This window comes from Panthera leo, chromosome B3, assembly GCF_018350215.1.
Source record: "Panthera leo isolate Ple1 chromosome B3, P.leo_Ple1_pat1.1, whole genome shotgun sequence".
Lineage (NCBI taxonomy): Eukaryota > Metazoa > Chordata > Mammalia > Carnivora > Felidae > Panthera > Panthera leo.
In genome coordinates, this window is record NC_056684.1 from 13,010,175 (window position 1) to 13,024,748 (window position 14,574).

The window sequence follows — 14,574 nt, forward strand, 5'->3', positions numbered from 1 at the left end:
TATATGGGAGCTAGTTGTTCACACTAGAGAGAGGGTAGATGTAAATTCATTCTTAATTCTTAAGATATCAATTTGCATAATGGGGCAGGGACCCCAAGAGGCTGGGTCATAACCCCGGTGCAGAAGGATCAGTGTTTAATTATGATTGACATGATGGTGATCTATCAATTTAATTTGTTCTTTTAAATCACTATGGAAATAAAAGTAAGTATTTGGCTAACCCCACTCATTAGCTAATTGGGCATGTAGACTGTATAGGACTCTTTTATCTAAAATAGGCGGGGCTGTCTTCACGTATGTGTTCTTTCTTCACCATCCAAAGAATGTTTCGAAATGGGGTAGGTGCAAAAGTTTCACGGGGGACAGAAAGGCCTAAAAAGTTTGTGGAGATGTGTAATCTCTAAGAAGAAACCCAGTGCCTACTTTGCACTTTGTCTGGTACGTGATTCGACATTTGTTTAATAAACTGCTCTATTCCAATGAGTTGTGCCTTGCAACAGGCAGTGTGAGAGTTTGCAGTTATTATAAACATGCTAACGCTGTTCACAGTCTTTGTAGATGACTTTTTAGAATTAACGTAAGGTTCGGTTTGGAATTATCGAAGAGAAATTTTATCGTCGCCTAATGATGCGCCATTTTTGGCCCCTAATTTGCCTCTCGTCTCCAAGTAACTTCCGGTTGTTCAAAAAACAAAGCCGCCGCTATTAACAGGAAGGTAAAATTCAAAGGATGAAAATAAATTGTCATCAGTAATGATATTAAGATGAATGTTCCATAAATAGGTTATTGCTAATTTGGACTGATGAAAGCGACCACCAGAAAAAACTCTGCCAAATTTGGGTCATTTCTCTTTCCACAAGAAAGAGCTTTATTCAATGGAAGTGCAAAAAAAAAAAACGATGTAAAATAATGCTTTGCAAAGTACTCCTAAGCAGATGTGCAACTACTACATTGGTTAAACATTTGTGGGTAGTTTTGTAGAAAAGGCTTCGTTATAAAGCACTTGACATTTCTTTCCTTCCAAGCCAAATTAATTCTCCATTTACATACTTATGAAAGACAAATATTTAGTAACCCCCATTTTCACGGTAGCAAACTTTCAAAGGTTCTTTATTGCCACAAAAAAAAGTTTTGATTCAGAGCAGAGAGGATTATTTAAAAAGACATTTTTCTCTAATGTGTCTCTGGTAGATACACTTGAATTTATTACATGCAAAAGCTCTAATTGCCATCCCTTCTTAAAACTGGAATCGCGTTTGGAAATTAGGAAATAAATTACCCACACCTATTTAATTTTAGGTACGTATCAGTATTAACATATATATTTTATTCTGTAGTAAGACCTGGTATAGAATTTTAATATTACTGATATTTTTCTCTTTACTTGGGAAGAGATTGCAAGGTTTCCAATTGATGAAACCGGCACTCATTATATATCATGTGGCTCAAAATTGTCATTGCTTTATGTGCTGGGTAAGTTTACCTATTTCGAACCATCTGCAAACATGCAAAGTCCATTCAAGATTTAGGCTAAGAATCCATCGATTTATCGTTGTGCCACGTTGTGAGAGGCAGGGATTCCTTTATACAGTCTTGAATATTCATCTCGCTCAATAACTATGGAGGGAAAATGAGAATTAACACACACGGGCGCGCACACACGTATTAGAAGTGGGAACTACCACTGCGTACCCTTCCTCCCTCGACTCGACCCTACCTTTTTCATTCACCTGTGTGTAAACAAAGCAGGTGTGGTCCAGCCAAACCCAGAGTTGTCAGTGTTAAAGCAAATAAATGGCTTAGCACCTCAGCCCTCCTTTTTGGTGTTTGTTTCTGTATATAAATGTGTTTGAGGTTTCCAGCATCGCCAGAACATTGGCTGTTGAGAGACGGAAAACATGCAATTCATAGCAGATGGGTGAAGCCTTTTCCTGGCAGTGTTGCCGAAATGGGATCAGTCAACAGCATTTCATGCTCCATTTGTCCAAGAGCAGTCCACCTGGGGAAACCCTGTGGAACCGTGCCTATTAGGAAAACACCTTAACACGTTGCTTTAAATAAAAACTCACCAGTTGGCATTTCTCGGGAAGCAAATGGTTTCTCCAGTGAGCCCTCTGCCACTTTCACTTCTTTGGTCTTTTCTCCCTTTTTTTCAACCGCGACCATTTATTTTCTTTGCTGGCGAAAGACGCAACGCAGAGAAGCCGGCTAGAGCCCTCCCCCGCAATGCTTGACCTTGGAACTTTTTTCTTCCTACTTCTTGAGCTCATGGTCTTCCGGCAGACCTCATGTGGCATAGATCTGCCTCTTTTTTCCACCTGCCATCCCCTCTGTGTTGCCTTCTCTTTGGTTTCATTACGTCTCCCCCCCCTCCCCGCCCCCCTTAACCTTAGGGTGTGTTAGGCTGGGAGTGAGAATTATGAGCCAGGGAGCCCCTGTGACCTTCACCGCTCAAGAAACGCATGCCGAGAGGGAGTGGGGTTTGGGGGATGATGAAATAAAAATCGGGTGCTTTGGGAGGCCAGCAGCGGCCAGGAGGTAATCCCTTTTCGTTCTCTGGTTCCTACAACGTTTCCAGGTGTAAAGTGGATATCGCAGCGCTGCCTCTGAAGCAAGCCAACTGCTTGGAGCTGCCCCTGGAGAGCTGCCTGGGGGCCCTCCTGATGTTGATCACGCTCACTCCCTGTGCTGGAGTCTCCGTCTCTGATCTGTGCGTGTGCCCCTTAGCAGACCCCAGCGAGAGAAAGCAGATTGCCCAGCGATATGTGAGTGCTTTGCCTCGCCACCCCGCTGCTCCCCACCACCTCGGCTTTGGGGTTGAAACAAAGTCTATGAATTAAGAGAAAAAAAAATGCATGAAAAGAGATCTTTGTCCAAAGTTTAATGGCATGTCTCATAAAACAAGACATCAGATCGAGAGGTTAATGCATTAGCGAGAAGGTGAAAGTCAATTAGGCTTTGCTGTTTTGAAAGCCGAAAATGGTGTTTTGAATTTTCAGCGTTCAGAAACTCTTCGGAGAACGTTGAAATCCACAAGGAGGCAAACTTGTTTAGCATGCCTACATATGTAAAAACGAATTTTAATAGAAGTTCATCGAAATAGCCTTTTTTTTTTTTTTCTTTTTCTACCAGCCATCAGGTTGGCTATGTTACACCCACCTTTCCAGAACCTCTGAGAATCGAGTGAGAAAGTGCTTCTGTCTCATAAAGCAACGCAAAGCCCCGGACAGGCACAGAATGGTGTTCTGTACTACCCTGGATAATGATGGCAGTGTGTGATTTTTGCCTGAGTAGTTGCAATGCGCTTACAAGTCCACTCAGCATTTTTAAATCCAATGGCTTCGTTGCTCTTCATTTATTTTCTGTACTCGGGCTTTCTAGGTGTCCTTATTTGCATTCTGTTTTTATCCCGTCTTCTTTGTAAATCAATACGTGTGTCTTATGGCCGCACATGAAAGGCATGTTTTAGAAGAACAACACGAAAATGAAGCAAAGAAGAATCCCTATTTAATGGGAATATTATTCTCAGCGTTAACTGTAGGGCCTCCAAAATCCTTCACTGTGAGGTGTATTGATTAATTGAATAATTCTTTATCTTCGGGAGTACAAAACCCAACCACACATCTTATGGTCGATGCGGACTTTGTGCCAGGTTGGCCTGTTCTAGAGGAGTTTCTACAAAATCCACTATTAATATTCTTTGATGACTTCAGTCAAGCATATGAAAATTTGATGATAAAACTGAAAACTTTCCCCTGGACTTCCCCATGGAGAAATTACCAAACTTAACCAAATTCACAAAGAGGGTCATGTATTTATAAGGTGATTTTAAGTAAGATCATCCTGGCTGCTTTGAATAATGCCTCAGGAGTTGAGGAGTACTAATGGAAAATGGGTTTTAAGAGGCTCATCAAAATAGAAATTTTTTTTTTTGTGTTTTCAGCTAAAGAGCTGGGCAGCGTGTTAGAGGGAAAGAAGGCCATGTCAAAAACACAAGTTCCAGACTTCTTGAGTTTTAGCTTGTGAGACTAGATCATACTGAAGGCATTTTCACATTTAAACAGTAGAAGTATTTATTTCATATGTTTTCATTTAGATTAAAATATTTTAAACTAGCTTAAAAACTGCAGGTTTTGTTTTGTTTTTTGGGTTTTTGTGTTGTTTTTTTTTTCTTTAGGTTGGAAATGCACAGCAGAAACAACTTTCACAAGTGCGTAGAAATGATGCGTAGTAAGTTAGGCACACCTGAACTATTATTAAGTTACTGTTATTCTATCCTGAAATGTCTAAATAACAAGGATTTTACTATCCTCCCATAAATCCCCAAGGCCTCCTTATCACAGGTTTTTAGCAAATGATACAATGATAGCGGAAATATTATATCCAAAAGTTTTAAAGCAGCATCTTTTCAGCAACTGTATTCTGGAGGCATGCAGAGATACTTTATCCGCTTATCTCTCTCATGCACCATTTCGGAAGGATGCCGTGTACAGAGATACCGAAATATTGCTATCCATGCAATATACATAATTCTTTTTTTTTTTTTTAGTTTTTTAAAACATTTATTCATTTTTGAGAGACAGAGAGACAGAGCATGAGTAGGGGAGGGGCAGAGAGAGAGGGAGACACAGAATCCGAAGTGGGCTCCAGGTTCTGGGCTGTCAGCAGAGCCCGACACGGGGCTCGAACTCATGGACCGTGAGATCATGTCCTGAGCCAAAGTCGGAAGCTTAACTGACTGAGCCACCCAGGCCCCCCTGCGATATGCATAATTCTTAAGGATTTTCAAGCATTGGCTCATGCAAAGTGAAAAATAAAATAAGTGTGAATACAGGGTGGTACTGCATGCTCAATGTTTAATTTAATGAGGTGGCTAAAACGTGAACCAGAAAACGCACTCGCTTTCCATCCCAGCTCTCTTTCCAGTAGTAATAAGTATCTGCAAAGGGTCCAAGTTGGGTCCTCTGGTATCCATAAATTTCGTACTAATGAGGTCAGAATAATGTTGCCTTTTCGAGTGATTTAAAACTTTTAATCAAGAGAAAGAAGGGGAAGAAGAGAATGAAAAATGAAAAAAAAAAAAAAAGAGAGAGATGTACCACATTTTCGGATACCTGTGCCATCAGTGGGGGCGATGTTAAGAGTAGATTGTATGTCTGTTATAATTGGTTTATTCTGAAGTCCCTTTTAATCGGTTGCTATGAATGCCTAACTGCCCCATTGACATAATGCACTTTGGAACTTTTCTAAGCTTTGCACGAGAAAGGTGATGATAAATCTAGAATGTACTTCTGTAGGACTTTATGGCATTAAATAGTATACTAGAAAGTCATTCTCATGCATAATCTACTTTGCTCCCCCTTAGTGCTTACAGAATTCCCTGAAAGATATGAAGGACGTCGGCATTTTACAAGTGAAGGTCTTAAAGGCAGTAGATCTCTTAGCAGCGGATTTCTCAGGTATAAACATTTTTAATTCATTTTCATTTTTATTTATTTCCCGCTTTGAAGTGATCCGATGACAAAGCAAAATGTCTTCATGGGGCGCCTGGGTGGCTCAGTTGGTTAAGCGTCCGGCTTCGGCTCAGGTCATGATCTCCTGGTCTCGGGAGTTCAGGCCCCGTGTCGGGCTCTGTGATGAGAGCTCAGAGCCCGGAGCCTGCTTCGGATTCTGTGTTCTGTCTCTGCCCCTCCCCCACTCATGCTATTTCTCATCAATAAATCAACTTAAAAACTAAAGAAAAAAATAATAAAACTAAATGTCTTCATGAGCGAAAGCGTATACACACAGCCATTATGCTCTTTCATATATTAAGGAGGGCACTTGCTGTGATGAGCACTGGGTGTTGTATGTAAGGGATGAATCACGGGATTCTACTCCTGAAATCAAGGTAACACTCTACGGTCCCTAACTAGAACTTAAATAAAACATTTGAAAACAAACAAACAAAAAACCCAAATAGAGTAATAGAAGAAAAAAAAAAAGATGCATTTAAGCAGGTTTTTTTTTCCACTTAATGAACCTTTTTCACAAAATCGTTTTTTTTCAAATAATTTTCTTTCTTTAAAAAAAATTTTTTTTTAATGTTTATTTTTGAGACAGAGGGAGACAGAGCACACGTGGGGGAGGGGCAGAGAGAGGGAGACACAGAATCCGAAACAGGCTCCAGGCTCCAAGCTGTCAGCACAGAGCCCGACGCGGGGCTTGAACTCACGGACCGAGAGATCATGACCTGAGCTGAAGTCAGGCACCCAACTGACTGAGCCACCCAGGTGCCCCACGAACTTGAAATTTGAGACAGAGATAGAGCAGACATGCTTTGTGCTGAGTTATGCTGAACTATGAGGAGAGTAATACAGACATTCCAATGTCTGCTCGGAGGGAGACTCTCCTCTGATTGCCAAATTAACCCATTGTGCTAGCAGTTCAGACATGATATGGCAAGTGCTATTTACCAAGAAAATTGATAAATACAAAGAATATTTTACAGCATGGTTTTCTGCGTGGATGAGGTATTGAAGGACCCATTCATCTCCTATTTTTAGAATGTGGTCTACTCTCTTCTACACAGAAAGTTCTATGTGACAGTCACCTCAACTTTTGAGACTGAGGGTGAGGAAGATCCAACTTTGGAAAAAAGAATTTTTATTTTATTTTATTTTATTTTATTATTTTTAACATTTATTTATTTTTGAGAGATAGAGACAGAGCATGAGCAGGGGAGGGGCAGCAAGAGAAGGGGATACAGAATCCAAAGCAGGCTCCAGACTCCGAGCTGTCAGCACAGAGCCCTATGCAGGGCTCGAACTCACGAGCTGTGAGATCATGGCCTGAGCCAGCTGCCCCAGAAAAAAATGATTTTAACTTTAAGCACTGTATATTACAAAAATGATGGAAAATATAAACGTAGTTGTTTTTTGTAAAGGACTTCTCCTTCCCCTCCCTCAAAAAATGAACCAATAGAAATTATTGCTGTGTAAGCCACGGAAAATAAGGTGATGTTGATCTTAAGGAAATACCCAGCGAGAAGATCCAAAAATGGTATTTTGGCCAATATGAATTAAAGAATTTGGGGGGTTAAAGATGAAATATTCAAATGACTACTTCGAACATTCATTAATTTAGTTGCAAATGTTTATAGTCTCATAATTGATTTAGAAATTTTCCTTTCTTAAGAAAGTTTAAATAAAAAACCTTTTTTTAAAATTAAAAAAAAATTTCATGTGTACTTATTATTAAGAGACAGAGAGAGACAGAGCATGAGTATGGGAGAGGCAGAGAGAGGGGGAGACACAGAATCCGAAGCAGACTCTAGGGTCTGAGCTGTCAGCACAGAGCCTGACGTGGGGCTCGAACTCACGAGCCACGAGGTCGTGACTTGAGCTGAAGTTCTACACTTAACCGAGCCACCCAGGCACCTCTATTTTTTTTTTTTTTAATTTAATGTTTGTTTATATTTGAAAGAGAGAGACAGAGACAGAGACAGAGCACAAGCGGGGGAGGGGCAGAGAGAGAGGAGACACAGACTCCAAAGCAGGCTCCAGGCTCTGAGCCGTCAGCACAGAGCCCGACGTGAGAGTTCAGACTCATGAACTGTGAGATCATGACCTGAGCCGAAGTCGGACGCTTAACCAACTGAGCCATCCAGGCGTCCCAAACTTTCCTTTCTTTAAAACTTTTTCCAGTTTATGAAAACACTTAATTCACCCATTTCACATGTGCCTTTGACATTAGTAGTTTAATGATCACTACAGCACATTTAGAGTATCTACTAGTTTTCTGGAGCCGATTATTTTCGCTTCAGTCTGAATGTTTCAATATAGTACTTTTTGAATCTATGATTGCTGATGTCTCAGGAAACGTTGCAAACACAAGAACTCATTCATGCCTTAGAACAATATTTTCAAAAATTCTGTCTGTAGTCGCGTGTTTTTGAATCTGTAGGAACTAACTGCAATGCATTAAAAGTTTTTCTTTAAAAAAAAGTTTTGTTTTTTTTTTTTTAAAGTCTTGTTTACAACTACAGCCGTATGTGGAAACACATTTTTAAAACCTCCTTAATTTCACCCGTCCTGACAGGTACCCTTTCTGCATCCCCCCAAACTAGTATTTGTGGAGGTGTTTCAAGTCAATGTCGCTTTTCCAAACAGTATTTTGACTATTAAAGTGAATAAGAAAGGAACCTAAAAAAAAAAAAAAAAAAAAAAAAAAGCCAGGAGATAAAGCAAAACTCTCTTTTCAGAAGAATAATTTGGGGGGAAAATGTTGTCATTTTGTCATTTTCTTTATATTCAAGATTCTCGTAGATCGTTTTGGAGTGGCTGAAGACAAGTACCAGAAGATTCCAGTCACAAAAAGCAGTGGTTACAAATCCAGTCATGCTGTGTGGTTTGACTAAATGCCCTGATGTTTCACTGTCTCTGTATTATTTATGGGAAAATTATCACTCAGAATTGAAGCAAAGTTCCTTGTCATTAGCTAAACATGTCTTTAGACCACATTGATCTTTATTTTTAGAACCAGATTTCACAGTCTGTGTTCTTTATTGGCTGGCAGGCTCCTGTGTGAATCCTCTGGTCTATTCTCAACCAAGATATTGCTTTAGGGCAACAAAGTGGACCTAATGCAGAGGGTTGTAAAGCAAATTTTCTATATGAAGAAAAGAAATGGATTCAGACTGCAGGGAGGTAGCAATAGGGATGTCATTAAGACCTGCAAGAGGTTAGCGTCTGTATCATATGGTGGGGACTCACACATTATCTGTTATTATTGTTACCAATTCAATTGCTATGCGGTGAAAAATGCTGTCTGCTGGTGAATCAGAAGAGGTGTGTATACCCAAGATTGTCAGTACTAGAAACATTTAAGAAATAAGTAACCAATTATACCCCATGCCCCGCCTTTTCCAGCCTGCAGTACTTTATAAATGAGCGTTCTAGGGCAGTGGCTCCGGAAACAAAGCATTCACTCCTGCAAATAAAAAAAGAAATGTATTTACTCGGAATAACCAGGGGCGTTCTCAGAGAATGGTCATTATTTTAGACAGTTTCCTACTTTTTGATCATTCTTTTTTTCTTACAAACAATGCTGAATAACCACAATAACGGATGCTTTAAGTTTGTTTTACAGAAGATTCCGGGAGAACATTGATAAAGCTAACGTTCAGGGAGAGATCTTGGTAGTATTGTGTATGGAGGTTATTGTCAAGAGTTTGCAGAGTACAGAGTACATGTCCTAGAAGGGCAATGAAGGCACTTGGTCAGCCTTCTTGTCAACGGTTTGCCCATTTTGAAGTGATCTCTGTCGTAGCAAGGAGGACTTCAAAAAAGAAAATATTAACTGCGCATTGCCACTGCGGTCAAAGTAGGATACTCTCTCTTAGTGGTTATTGGTGTTATGATTACCTAATCATAAAAAAATACAGCCTAATATATAGAGTCATGAGAAGAAATTAAACTTTGGAGACATTAAATCCCCATTACTTTGCTAATATTTTAGAACATTGAAATAGTAGATGTATATATGATATACGTAATATATATACACTTTATATACACTTTGTATATATACATATATGTATATACATATGTGTGTATACTATTTACACACAAGCCTAATCACTAAAGTGAATTTCTTTCCAAATGAGAAGTAAAAATGTGCTTTTTAAATGAAGAAAAAAAGTGTACCTTTCCAAATGTGTTAGAGGATATTAATAATGTAAATTTACGTATATCACCAGTATTAAGATATTTACAAAAGATAAAGGCTTCAGTGCTCTAATGTATAAAAAAGATATTTATTAGTTTTGAATTCACGCATTCTTTTATAAATATGCCATTCTGTTGTGTGATGGAACCGATTCAATGCTCATATGTTTGAATTTATAGGTAGCTTGGTATTTTTTTTTTTTATGTCTGGCATTTGTTTGTATATAAGTGAGACGACGCTTAAAAAATCCAAAGTAATGTATCTTCTCTTGCAGTCGGTCCGTCTAAAATTGGTGAAAGACATTTTAATGTTCTCTACAGCCAATATTAGATGTGGATGGCCATAAGCAGTCATTCTAATAGAAGAGCCTGTCAGATATTTTTATTAAAGAGTTTGTCTCACAAACCCCTTGAGTCCAACGTAACCTAAAATTTTTAAGTAATAGGTTGTCCATTCTGATGCTATTGCTTCTGTAGTAAAGCAGGCCATAGCCTTGATTCACGAAACAGATGATAAATTGTACTTTGAGACTCAAGGTGAGGCTGGCTGTCGGTAATGCTTAATGAGACCCACATATGCCACTCAGCTGCTGCCAGTCTTAAAACTCAGCTGTTTTGAGAAGAAAGTAACCCACATTCTAATGAAGTGAGAGGAAGATTTTGTTCAGGACAGAGCTGAGAAATGATATGTGCAACAGGTTCCCTCTATGGTAAAGCCCTCAGAGAGAACGGTGCCATAGCGTCCACTTTGCCCGGGGCTACATCAGATTCATGAGTTAATACTGTGGGGAAAAAAGCAGAGTTTATATCATGAAGGATAATAATGTAGGTGACAGACAAATAGAAGAATTGTCAAAGAACTGAATCTTTTCTCATCAGGTTTGTATTTCGGTACAAACGACAATGCTTAACCTACCTATTGAGAGAGCAACCAGTGAAAAGTGGGAAACTGTTTACTATATGTTCAGCACACATAGGGAGGATTGTTCTGGAGAGCCTTATTATAATTGATAGACTATGGTGGGAAACCTGCTAGATTTTAACATTAAGGGGTTGCTTCCATGTTTCAGTATTGAAGCCATCATAACTACCGTGTACATAACGAAAGTACCTGCCAAATTCAACACCTAGTCAATGACTCTTCTTTTATATTCTCTGAATCAAGGTGTGGGTTTCACACTTCTTCCTTCCTGTTAATTAAGCCTCCTCTTTATTCTTTACAATAATTCTTATATGTTGACATCCTTTCCCCTAGGGAATCTTCTAGCGGTAAGACTGGCTATTGTTCGGTCTCCTTCTGCTTCATTCTTCTACCCTGTTACCACTGCCAAGGTGCCCCTACCCATTAAGAATTCTGGGCATAAAATGGGGGTTGTAGAAACGTAGGAGAGTTTTCTTGACCTCACCAAGCCAACGGTAACAAAAGAGCATGCGGAGCAGCGTGGCAAGCCCACCTCCTTGTAGAATGACAATAAATAATGTAACAATGTAATGGAATACAGATCTCAATATCTCTCCTCTTTGCAGCACAATCCTATCTTAAGTCTTCACGTTCTTGTCATGGTAATAATCTGTCCGCCATGATGAGAACCTGGGGAGGTATCTATCAAGAGACGACGAAGGAACAGACCGGAAATACCACCTTTGCTCACATCCTAGAGTTACTTGTTTTCTGGGGACTTTTCTTGCATCCTTGCAACTTCTTTGGCACATTTTGCCCTACAAAACCCACCCATCAGAGGCAAAAAGCGTTCAAATATGTCTGGATCTTCGTGACTTCTTGGCAGTAGGGTTGTCACGTGGACCCTTTCTCTGTTGCCAGTGTTAATAAGACAACTGCCATATATATATATATATTTGTTATTGTGAAGTAGCTTCATTTGATAAATAAGCAGGATAGGGTCCCCAGTAGCACCTGATCCAGGAGAACAAAGATACATGTAATTCCCAAATCCCCACCTTCTTTCCAGGGAGCCCAATATAGCTTCCCAGTTGCTTTTAAAACTTGTGTCAACTAAGTCAGCTTGGTGGCAGATCTAGCGACCTTCAAGAAATATTCATTGAGTCCCTACTGTACCTCAGACACACCCTTAAGCAACTTGGTGGCTCAGCCTTTCTCAGAGTTGCCTGTAGGGGGCAGCAGGTATCATGGAAGTGAATGAGGACCTTGCTCAAAATCTTGGTGGCATTTCCAGTTCCCAGTGCCATTAGGAGGAGCTCTTGGTCTGTTGTTCCAAACACAGGGATCATCTCTCCTGCCTGGGGTAGAGTTCTCCATTCATTCAGTGAATGAGCCTTCAGAGATCGTGACTCAGGGGTTAAGTCAATCGGTGTTCAATGCAATGACTTATTAGTCAAAGATGGAACTCAGTCCCCATTTTTTTACTCTTTATTTTTATGGTAGCTGCTTTCATTCTAATCCATATCTATTATGGTGTAAAACAGACACAGAAATGGAGAACTATTTTAAATCTTGGTTCTACCACATACTGGCCTTAGGTCCCCTTCCCCGCGGATATTTTGAGGGTTAATTAAAACCTACGTGAACATGCCTGACACATATTGCATGTTCAATAAATACTATTTCCATTTTGTATTAAATCTATTCGAGTAGATTATGGTTGATGTGGAGAATTCCAAAGATTATTGTCTTAATATTTTGTTTATAATTTTCTATCAAATAACGTCAGAAATACCAGGATTTCTCATCGCACTTGGCTTTTCAACGAACACTTTGAGAAATCTAGTTACCGGTCTAAAATGTTTTTTTCTTTTTGTTCTGTTTCTGCTGCCTGATAAAAGTAAAGAAAAAAAATGTGTTTCCTGGTAGGAAAATTCTTAATACTGGTTTAATACTTAAGCTACTTTGGTGCTTGCTTTCACATTTTGATAATCTGAATAATAGTTTTATCAATATAAAATACTTTTGCGGGGCTCATCAGTTTTTTTGTTACATACAAGAGCGCTATTCTGAAAAACTATTGACCAAAACACTTCATTTAGATCCCACACTGTAGAGTAGAAATATTCCAGCCATATGCTGCAATCATGACTTTTGAGTAGTTTCTATAAATTATTCCATTGACCATGAATTTTTTTGATTGTTTTTTGTTTTCTTCAAAACATGACTGCTTGTATCAGAGGAAAAGAGCCTTACAGTTACTGTTCACTGGGAATTTTAAGTCACCTGTCCATTTTCTGGTTTGTTTTCATTGTCTGTTTGAAGTTGTATCCATAGCAATACCTCTCCTCTTAAAGATGCCCTATTTTCAAAGGGACGACTGTAATTGCAATTTCTAAAAGCCTTAACAATAGTGATTGAATGCTTTTAATTTCCTTGAGAACTATTGGATAGCTGGGCTCAAATCAAGACCAACTTTTTAAAAACACATCAAAAACTATATAAATCTGTCTTTGGCTCGCCATCTGCTTTAATAGTCTGCCAAAGAACATGGGACTCTCGTCGGCACAGCGTTTGGAAGTATGTGTAATATTTAGCAGTGTTTAAATTAGTAGGACCTAGAGAGTGAATGAACTCAGTGCGCTTTTGGCCTGCGAATTAACAAAGGAGTCACTTGGATCTTATTAGTTGGGTTCTTAGTAATTAATGAATTTTTTCAGCAAACATACCTGCTCTATGGGAGAGGCTGTGGTAGGCTCTGGGGATGTCTCAGGGAATAGGCACTGACCCTCGCTCCCACATGAAGCGGCTAATTAAACCAGCAGGATCCACAGTTGACATTTGAACAGTAAGGGGCGGGGGTAGGAGCATTGAGAGTCCATACAGTCAAAATGGGCAAAAATTGGAATTTAACTCTTAATTTTTTAATGTTTGTTTGCTTGTTTATTTTTTGAGAGAGAACACGAAGCAGGGAGGGTCAGAGAGAGAGGGAGACAGGATCTGAAGCAGGCTCTGCGCTGAGAGCAGAGAGCCCAATGTGGGATGGGGTGGCGGGGGGGGGGGGGGGAGTGGGGCTTGAACTCCCAAACCGTGAGATCACCACCTGAGCTGAAGTCGGACGCTTAAGAGACTGAGCCACCCAAGGGCATGTAACTTTTAAGTACTCATAGCCTGCTGTTGACCTGAAGCCTTTTTGATAACACAAAGAGCCGAGTAACACATACGTGTATGTTATATGTATTATATACTGTATTTTTCCAATAGAAAATGTTATTAAGAAAACCATGGAAGAGAAAATTCATTTGCGGTATGATACTGCATTATCTATTTAAAAAAAAAAATCCACCTAGGAGTGTACCTGCACGATTCAAACGTGTGTTGTTCACGGGTCAGTGGTAATGACAGTTGTACTCCTAAGGTCAAGAACAGGATGCCAAGGTTCATTAAAAGGACACCTGCTTGGTGTTCCTGCGATGTTTTAACAAGGATGTCAGAGATGAGTTAGCACGGCAGAGGTAAAAGGAAAGCATTTGAAAACCAGGGGACAGCATGTTCCAGAGCCTACAGCGTTCTCCCCAGACCTGGAAGAAATCACGTGCCTGGAGGATTTTCAGGGTGCAACAGTGGAAAGGGGGAGATGTTAGGCAAATGGAGTAGACGGTGCTGGTGTTTCTTTTTTTTTTTTCGAACTTGACTAGTGACGGGAATGGAGTCAGAAGAAGGAAAAATTCTTACGTCACTAGTTCTTATATGTTTTCTGTGTTTGTGCTGGAATGGTAGAAACGTGCAAACTTAGTTAAATAACATTTCAGCAAAACTGAGTCCTTCTCTTCCTCTGTGGATCTCGCAGCCCTAATATAGACCCGTCTGTGCCATGCTCTGGATGTCTGCAGCAGTGACGTAAGGACGTGGTTACCTGTGTGACTCCACCGAGGCCTTTCTTTGGATTCGAAAAGCTTGCAACCC

General features: G+C 39.8%; 1 protein-coding gene across 11 annotated transcripts in view; it reads left to right on the forward strand.

Moving 5' to 3' along the window:
* Positions 1-14,574, forward strand: part of MCTP2 (multiple C2 and transmembrane domain containing 2) — a 264,060-nt gene that overhangs the window by 122,523 nt on the left and 126,963 nt on the right. For all 11 annotated transcript variants that reach the window (XR_006203374.1, XR_006203372.1, XR_006203375.1 and 8 more), the window contains 2 exons: positions 2,579-2,765; positions 5,366-5,459. Coding sequence is in view for 5 of the 11 variants with exons in the window: in XM_042941092.1 (XP_042797026.1) it covers positions 2,579-2,765; positions 5,366-5,459 (281 nt within the window). In the remaining 6 variants the exon portion in view is untranslated. The remainder of the gene's footprint in view (positions 1-2,578; positions 2,766-5,365; positions 5,460-14,574) is intronic.